We start from the raw sequence: 10,035 nt of genomic DNA on the forward strand, positions 1-10,035 counted from the left end.
AACGTTACATGGAAGGCCGATTCATTGAAGGGGTGGGCGGTGTGGTACATCAATCACAATAACAATATTTATGATTCGTTGCCGACTTCAATGCGTTTTTTTATACACTGATGGTCCTGAATGAAGAATAGCAAGCTAACCAAAGTGTGATAGTAAAGATGAGTATATCAATACAAATATGTTTATGCCAACTTATAACCAGTACATGAAATGTTTTTTTTCCGTACAAAGTTTTATGATTTCACCCGTGGTGCTACACCACTGTTCTAATAAACAAGAAAGGCCTAAGTATGCGGCGACATCAGTTACAATATAAACATGTGGCTTGGTAATAGTCGACCGAACTCTCAATATTGCAATGACTGTAGCTGGAAGCTGTTCAATCGGATTAAAATCCGATGTAGATGTCGGCTAATCGTTCATTGCTATTTTACCTTCGTTATTTTGCCTGATATTATTTTTCTTGGTACATGTTTACATTTTTAGCCTGATCGTAGAGGAGGCGATCAGGCAAGCTAAAAAATGTAAACATGTACCAAGAAGGTCAATTCAGGCAAAATAACGAAGGTAAAATAGCAATGAACGATTAGCCAACATCTGCATCGGATTTTAATCAGATTGGAAGCTGTTGTCAGATTTGTAATTTTGTAATCGTTCTTTTGTCAAGCAACAGACACCAGTAAGGTAAAGAAATATGTTTATCATGTCTACATCGGGTATATTTCGAAGGTCCTCCGTCCAACTTTCAATGTTTCCGCTGTCGATTAGTTCTATCTTTTGATGCCCGACATCCACTATTCGTCTCCTCTTCCGTTCTCTCAGAAAATTATCATTTTCTAGTGTTTCAAGACCAAGATTGACAGCATTTCTGGTGATATCTAGTAGATTTAGAAGTAGTAATTTTCCACTCTTTTATGAATGCACGGAGTTCTTTTACGCCCATTTTGTTGACAGCTTCATACATCGCCATACTATTAGATGCCATGACGAAAATTCTGGCCCTCACTTTGTCAGATATGGTGCGCCCTCTCGCGATACTTTCCTGCGAAACAACCGGAAGTTCGATAACCGGAATACGCCGTATTGACCCAATCTAGTTTGAACTGCTGTAAGTGAAGGAAAACTAATCCAAAAGCTCTCGTATTGTTGGTTTGAGCATACAGCATCTTCACCAAAAGTAATGTTTTGAGTGCTTGTGAGTTTATCCACTGAATACGTGTCTTGAGATTCTGGTACCTCTGAGATAGACTGTGTGCGTCTGAGATTACAACTTGAATTTGGTCAATAGCTATCACCACCAAAGACAAGTCGGTAACATATGTGTACATGTTGGTGATGCTTTCATTTCATAATCATTATCTAAGTCTGAATAACAAGTACAGTCAGGAGGAAACTTTGGACCAAAATTTCGTGGGGTTGCCATCGTACAACCAGTGACGTTATGATTGTTTATAATAGTTGCTAATGATCCAAAGAGGGCGTCATTTTTTATCATTTGTTTTGCCAGTTTGAAGAAACATAGGGTCGGTCGGGTCATGGAAAACATGGAATTATGTACGGTCACTCTAAAGGTTAGTAAGGTTGTAGCTCAGATTGATTCAAATTGTTATAAAGAGGTTTGATGGAGTAACAGTGTAACATATGTGAGAGCAGCAAATATAGATGTAGTGCATATAGAAGGTAAACTGCATACGGGACAATGTATTGAGTAAACTGGAACATAGACTTTATTTCGTGATAGCCCTGAGTTCTGTCTCACTCAAAGCTAGTCTAGCTGCTAGACATTGGGTGTTCTTCCGATACAACACGTCATGGTAGTGTTCACTGGCCCTGTTTGATACAATCACACAGAGAGCCCAATAATGAACTTCACATGGTATATTAAGATAGCATGATTGAGTGAATACAGTTTCCTGTGACATTTTGACTTTAAAAATTACAGGCGGACATCAAATGCAAGCATTGTAACATTGGCACCCATATGTCTGAGTCTATTCACAGTATGTATAAATGGTTGATCTCATTCAGATGTGCAGTTTCTGGTTTCTGTGTGGTTGTATGTAAACAGAGCCAGCGAACACTGACATGAGACAGGCTATATGTATGTATGTATGTATGTATGTATGTATGTATGTATGTATGTATGTATGTATGTATGTATGTATGTATGTACGTACGTACGTACGTACGCATGTATGTATGTATGTATGTATGTGTGTGTGTGTGTGCGTGTGCGTGCGTGCGTGCGTGCGTATGTAATGTATATATTTATGTCTGTCTGTCTGTCTGTATGTATGTATGTATGTATGTATGTATGTATGTCTGTCTGTCTGTCTGTCTGTCTGTCTGTCTGTCTGTCTGTCTGTCTGTCTGTCTGTCTGTCTGTCTGTCTGTCTGTCTGTCTGTCTGTCTGTCTGTCTGTCTGTCTGTCCGTCCGTCCGTCCGTCCGTCCGTCCGTATGTATGTATGTATGTATGTATGTATGTATGTATGTATGTATGTATGTATGTATGTATGTATGTATGTATGTATGTATGTATGTCTGTCTGTCTGTCTGTCTGCCTGCCTGCATGCATGTACGTACGTACGTACGTGTGTGTGTGTGTGTGTGTGTGTGTGTGTGTGTATGTATGTATGTATGTATGTATGTATGTATGTATGTATGTATGTATGTATGTATGTATGTATGTATGTGTGTGTGTGTGTGTGTGTATGTATGTATGTGTCTATCTATCTATTTAATGCTTCAGTATTATCAAAGTAATACGTCATCAGGTTTCTTGTAAAGTCAGGCATCATAAATACATCTCTTTATCCTCGTGCAAAATATCACTATAATACACACGATATTAATGAAAACTAACAGTGAGTGTACTATAGGCTGGAGTAGTTCCTCATATTGCGTCGTTTGTCAGAACGGTCCGTATATTAGGGAGGGGTTGCCGGATGAACGAGATGGTCCCGATTTAAATCACAGCCTAAATAATTGTTGTCTGTATGACGTCAGTGAAGGGACCTCCGACCTCATTACCTAATTTGTTTAATCATATTATTAGTAATAATTAGTTTAGTCCTTCTTCCTCGCTGACAAAATAAAGCATATGAATTTGTATTTCAATAACAGGTAGTAAAATATATGTTTTCTGATTAAGAAAAGGCCCAATAATCCTAATGTAGGAATGATACATGTATGCATGTTTGAATACTGGTATGCTACAATAGAACCAGGACAGACTTCCACTGGTTTATTTCCATCCAGCATTTCCATAAACGTCTTCAAATGCGTCTAGCTTGAAAGGAGAAATAAAAAAAGAATAACTTTAATATCATACATCATTTTTATGCTTTGTTCGATTGGCAAAAGCGGTTCTTCAATTTTTTAAAGTTGTAAATTAAATTATAATGGTAGAAATTGTGGTGGCGGTGGTAGTGGTGATGATGGTCGTGGTGATGGTGGTGGTGGTGGTGGTGGTGGCGATGATGATGATGATGATGATAATAATCATGATAGTATTCGTCGTCCATATTGGATTCTAAACTAGCTTAAATTTTATATAATTTTGACCTGACATTTGTACGGTGATCCCTGATTATTTTTCTTAATTTAAAATCAGAACGGGGTTGAACTTTCTGGAAAAAAATGTACAGCAGAAGTTTACGATTTTTTTCATTTTGGACGTCCCAGCCAGACTAAAGCAGAAACGACAAAATGATATGACCGATATGACCACAGGTTTTACGTAGTATCTTTATCAATAGTGTATACTTACATAATCTGGATTGGGTATTTTAATCCTTTAGTATTGGTATGATGAAACTAGTAAGGCCATCATAATAGTGGTGAAAGAAATACATAGCTTTGAGGCTGACGATTCTGATGAAAACACAGAAAAAAACATATACATTAACAATTATTGCATTAGACTATCGACCCATGATAGGAAAGTACTAGTAGACACGTGTACCATTCTTGTTACTGAGAATTGCTGAGTCAACAATTTATTAAACATATCAGACTTGCTCAAGTCTCTTGGTTTGAATAAAATGTAAGTTGTTATTTTTAAACACAAGTGTGTTCTTTTGTGTGAAATAATGACCTGAGTGGGAGTGATTGCGAAACAGTCGGGTGAATTCGTATAGTACTGAGGAAGACTACTATAGTAACTGGAAATTAAAAAAAAAAGTTGGATGTTATTAAAATGAGATAAAATAAGTTGCATTCATTCACTTAATACACTTATCAGTAAGCAGTTTAAATGTATCTGAACTCAGGGAGAAGTGCAAGGATGGGACTTGTAAGGGAACTTCTGTGATTTCTCCTAATTAGTAACATATTGTCGACTGTTTCTATTGTTATTGAAATCGTAATGGTAGGTAATGGTAGGTTCTTCAGAATCTGACTGGGGGGGGGGGGGTTGATCGAGGTACAGTTACTGTATGGGCAAAACCTTAATGAACCAAAGTAAAAGATATAACAGGCAACCCTCTTGGCTAAATGGGTATCTACTCCACCTTCATTAAATGGAACAAAGCTAATGTTTATTTCATTATGCTTAGGGATAGTCTAGTTCCTATACAGCATCGTTACCATTTATACCTTCACTCACACTTCAGTTGGCATCCAGACTAGCTTAGGGGATTCTGCATCGCGAAACTCCACTAATGTAAATTACCATAAAATCGACAGGTCTGGCTTAGAAAAGGCTTACTGCACAATGTCACAGAGGCGAGCAATTATGTGAAATAAAGAATGTTTGGAACTTTACATTTCTTTAACCCTTGCTATGTCCTAACAACGCTGAAGTAAATAATAGCTTTCATGTTCTCCGATAGAAGCTGTGTCGAGAAACTTCCATGACCTGTAGAGGCGCTCTGTCTCTCCCCTCCCCCAGGATTGTTCAATCATTTTGAATAAAGTGCCTGAGAAAAGCGTATCTTCAATTCATTGAAGAATACTTGATTTATGGACCACAAGTGCCCAGAGTCATAGTTACTAATAGACGTGTCATATTTCAGTGAACAAAAACAAACCCGAAATGAAACCGCTATGCTACAGACAATACTAATCTATATTGGAGTAAACAAGTCAGCTTTCGGCTATAACGTGACGTCACACACCTATTGGTAGATATATTGAAGTACGCATTGTCAGGAATCGACTCTTTCTTTGCTTTGAAATACAATAAAGTGTAAAATACTAATAACAAACCATCCGATTTATCATTAAAGATGCACACTGTATGTCAAAATATGTGATATACTACTTGGGGAATTCGCTCTTTATATTATTATACTATATAGCCACTTATCATTGTATTGCTGTGTTTACTACTTGTTCGTTGACGGATGTAACCAAAGGCCGAGTTATTTGTCTTTTTGGGCTCTGTTAGACAAAGTGAGTTATTTGTGTGTGAACTTTGACCAAAGACGCCACCTTAGTCTGTCTGAGTGTAGTTATATCAGAGTCCGTAGATAAGTTATATCCACATGTCGCAACAATAGTTTTATAGTGTATGAATGGCCATATACATTTATAGAAGTGTGAGGAAAATTGCTATTTGCATTGTCCTGCTAAATTCCGACCTAAATTATTTTCCTGGAAAGTGAGTACATTTACCTTCTTCGGACACTGTCACGTGAAAACCCTTCATTCCTATAGAGCCATCTGACTGGAACTGAAACCACACCGCTCCTTCAGTTGATGTAAAATCTGTAGGTGCAGTAGCTCCACTGAAAGCCCATGCAGTACTTTTAGCATTCAGTTTTGTATTTCCGTAACCTGCGTAGAAATAGTCTGAACCACTTTCTGTATCAAAGTCATTGTATGTTACCGTCATCGTAGGGGTACCACCACTGACGTAGACTACCCAATCACATACAAGATTATCAGGATAGTTGGCAGGGTAGTTTGGTGTTGCTATGTCAACGCTGCCACCGGGTGTAAGGTTGATTGTTGTTGAACCAGGACAGGTTGCTGTGAATGAATGAATGAATGAACGAACGAACGAATGAACGAACGAACGAACGAACGAACGAACGAACGAACGAACGAACGAATGAATGAATGAATGAATGAATGAATGAATGAATTATTAATATAATATTTATATTATTCCTAATATTGACCTGTACAGATATAGATACTGTCACTTGAAAACCTACACACACTTCCTTAGTCTAGAGGTTATCTGTGGATTTGAAACCTTCTCCACGTCTAGACGAATCCGAAGTCATAACCGAAAAGTTGTTCATATAAGGACGTTATGTAACTGTCCACAATAAACACTAAGTTATTATTATTTGACAGAATTCTTAGATTGATTGATTGAATAGTAATACAAACATGGTGTTGTAACTGCTGTGTGGGTGGCGTTGTGGCCAATTGGGTATCTACACCATCTTCATTAAATGGAAAAAAAACTAATGTTTATTTCATCAACTGCATTTTTATGCCATGGGGATTCTGTATTGCGAAACTCCACTAAAGTAAAGTATCATAAAATCGACAGGTCTGGCTTAGAAAAGGCTTACCGTACACTGTCACAGAGGCGAGGAATTATGTGAAATAAAGAAAGTTTGGAACTTTACATTTCTTTAACCCTTGTTATGTCCAAACAACGCTGAAGCAAATAATAGTTTCATGTTCTCCGATAGAAGATGTGTCGCTAACCTTCAATGACTTGTCAGGAATCGACTCTTTCTTTGCTTTGAAATACAATAAAGTGTAAAATACTAATAACACACCATTCGATTTATCACTGAAGATGCACACTGTATGTCAAAATAGGTGATATACTACACCTATCTCTTGCAAGTAATTTTACAAAGGACATTCAATAGCATACTCATTCGTTTATTGGATCCCTGTCATTGAATCTGTATTCTATTCATTGCACGTAAACAGTAATAGAACTAGAGATCTGTTATTTATTTTGATCGTAATTTTTTTTCCACGTGCAACTCAAAGAGTAAATCTGTAGTCAGAGACGTGCATGTAATTGTGTTGGGGAATTCGCTCTTTATATTATTATACTATATAGCCACTTAACATTGTATTGCTGTGTTTACTACTTGTTCGTTGACGGATGTAACCAAAGGCCGAGTCGTTTGTCTTTTTGGGCTCTGTTAGAATTCAAGTGAGTTATTTGTGTGTGAACTTTGTCCAATATAATTCTATACATGTAGGAGAAATGATGTTGCTTTAGTCTCATTTTAGTATGTCGCTTTGAAATTACTTATGCCGTCTCTGAGAATGGAAAACATACCTTATTTATAAAAACTTGGATGTTGAAGTGAAATAAAATGAGTTGCTTTGATTCACTTACACTTACCAGTAGACAGTTGACATCAATCCGAACTTAGCGGGCAGAAGTGCAACTTTTAAGGCAACTTCTGTGACTTCTATACGTCGCTTCCGCCTAAGTTCGGGTAGATACCAACTCCGTACTGAAACCAACGTATTTTATCACATTTAGCATCCACATTTTTATCAAACGACGTGAACTTTCCCTTGAAGTGTATTTGAAATTTGCCGATGTTGTGATATCCCCGTAAGATTGTTGAAAAGCCTTGGCGATGGCATTAAAAAATTAGTATTAGTGATGAAGATACAGATATGAAATGTTACCTTGTGGTGTTCCTAGTGGTAGGGTTGTGGATGGTCCTGTGTTAATGGTTGCTGCAAAAGATGACAGAATCCTTTTTTAATCATATTGCATTCATGGAGTTAACCTTACTATAAGTTAAAGATTACCATTGAGGTATATTAATTAAGCTGTTTCAGTTTTGACATTTTGCATGTCATTGTTGTGTCGTATATAAACAAGTTTGTTATATATGAATCTATTGTTTAAATATGGAGACATCACTTAATGTTCGATATTATACGACCACGGAAATTAGCCTATGGGCAAACAAAGATAGACACAGACAAAAACTATCGTTTGTGTATGAGGTAGACTTAGTCTACCCAATTGGTGATAGCAGTGACTTGGGTCTGTGGATATAAACACCATGTAATCAAGATAGTAACAGTGAATGAGGTTGAATGTTCTGCCACTTGAGGGAAACTTGATATCAGAGACGCCACCTTAGTCTGTCTGAGTGTAGTTATATCAGAGTCCGTAGATAGTTTGTATCAAATGTTGTAACAATAGATTTGGTGTTTGTATATCAGTATGAATGGCCATATACATTTATAAAAGTTTGAGGAAAATTGCTATTTGCATTGTCCTGCTAAATTCCGACCTAGATTATTTTCCTGGAAAATGAGTACTTCTGATGCAAGTTACCTTCTTCGGACACTGTCACGTGAAAACCCTTCATTCCTATAGAGCCATCTGACTGAAACTGAAACCACACCGCTCCTTCAGTTGATTTAAAATCTGCCGGTGCAGTAGCTCCACTGAAAGCCCATGCAGTACTTTTAGCATTCAGTTTTGTATTTCCGTGACCAGCGTAGAAAAAGTCTGAATCACTCTCTGTATCAAAGTCATTGTATGTTACCGTCATCGTAGGGGAACCACTACTGACGTAGACTACCCAATCACATACAAGATTATCAGGATAGTTGGCAGGGTAGTTTGGTGTTGCTATGTCAACGCTGCCACCGGGTGTAAGATTGATTGTTGTTGAACCAGGACAGGTTGCTGTGAATGAATGAATGAATGAATGAATGAATGAATGAATGAATGAATGAATGAATGAATGAATGAATGAATGAATGAACGAATGAATGAATGAATGAATGAATGAATGAATGAATGAATGAATTATTAATATAATATTTATATTATTCCTAATATTGACCTGTACAGATACTGTCACTTGAAAACCTACACGCAATTCTTTAGTCTAGAGGTTATCTGTGGATTTGAAACCTTCTCCACGTCTAGACGAATCAGAACTCATAACCGAAAAATTGTTCATATAAGGATGTTATGTAACTGCCAACAATTAACACTAAGTTATTATTATTTGACAGAATTCTTTGATTGATTGAATTGTAACACAAACATGATGTTGTAAATGCTGTGTGGGTGGCGTTGTTTGAATTGAAACTTTATATCAGTCCTCATTCTTCTAGACGTGGAGAAGGATTGGAAGCCACGGACACCCTCTAGACTAATGCTTCCTACAAAAACATCTCACTCAAACTGAAGCCAAACCAGTTGATGGAAGATCTGGAGGTATAATAACTTCGTTCAACACGTTTAGCAGTTAAATAAAAATATTGTTAAAGAGGTCTGAGCAAAAACTTACCCAGTAACGAACCCAAATAAAAGATACAACAGGCAACCTCTTGGCTAAATGGATATCTACACCATATTCATTAAATGGAACAAAGCTAATGTTTATTTCATCAACTGCATTTTTATGCCATGGGGATTCTGCATCTCGAAACTATCATAAATTCGACAGATCTGGCTTAGAAGAGGCTTACTGTACACTGTCACAGAGGCGAGGAATTATGTGTTATAAAGAAAGTTTGGAGCTTTACACTTCTTTAACCCTTGTTATGTCCAAACAACGCTGAAGCAATTGATAATAATAATGTTGGGTTCTTATATAGCGCTTTCCCACACCGTGCTCAAAGCGCTTTACAATTATTACCCCTGGCTCGGATCAGAACGGCACAACGGCCCTTTAGTCTTCCTCAACTCCCCGGGGATCATACAATCCATTGCAGCCATTTAAGCGCATAGGATTAAAGCCTTCACATTGCAACCTACATCCTACCAGGTCCCCAGTTATAGAGCTGGGTTGACTGAGGCACAGTCAATTCAAATAATGGCTTTCATGTTCTCCGATAGAAGATGTGTCGCTAACTTTCAATGACCTGTAGAAGCCCTCTGTCTCTCTCCTCTCCAATCAGTTTGAATAAAGTGCCTGAGAAAAGCGTATCTTCAATTCATTGAAGAATACATGTTTTATGGACCACAAGTGCCCGGTGTTATAATTACAAGTAGACGTGGTTCAGTGACCCGAAATAAATTTGCTGTGTGGAGTAATGAACAAGTCAGAGTTCGGCTATAA

The 10,035-nt window shown here is 37.4% G+C and overlaps 2 protein-coding genes across 4 annotated transcripts in view; one reads left to right on the forward strand and one right to left on the reverse strand.

The window, feature by feature from the left end:
* LOC144435696 (uncharacterized) overlaps positions 1 to 10,035 on the forward strand; it is a 443,695-nt gene that overhangs the window by 348,696 nt on the left and 84,964 nt on the right. The window lies entirely within an intron of this gene.
* Positions 2,821 to 10,035, reverse strand: part of LOC144435702 (scavenger receptor cysteine-rich domain-containing protein DMBT1-like) — a 22,028-nt gene continuing 14,813 nt past the window's right edge. For 2 of the 3 annotated variants that reach the window (XM_078124311.1, XM_078124309.1), the window contains exons 7-11: positions 8,292 to 8,648; positions 7,628 to 7,678; positions 5,618 to 5,974; positions 3,771 to 3,874; positions 2,821 to 3,290 (exon numbers count right to left, since the gene is read on the reverse strand). In XM_078124311.1, coding sequence (XP_077980437.1) covers positions 3,798 to 3,874; positions 5,618 to 5,974; positions 7,628 to 7,678; positions 8,292 to 8,648 — 842 coding nt within the window. In that variant the 3' untranslated portion in view covers positions 2,821 to 3,290; positions 3,771 to 3,797. The remainder of the gene's footprint in view (positions 3,291 to 3,770; positions 3,875 to 5,617; positions 5,975 to 7,627; positions 7,679 to 8,291; positions 8,649 to 10,035) is intronic. The other variant, XM_078124310.1, reaches the window with a different exon arrangement.

This window comes from Glandiceps talaboti, chromosome 5 (assembly GCF_964340395.1).
Source record: "Glandiceps talaboti chromosome 5, keGlaTala1.1, whole genome shotgun sequence".
Taxonomy (NCBI): Eukaryota; Metazoa; Hemichordata; class Enteropneusta; family Spengelidae; genus Glandiceps; species Glandiceps talaboti.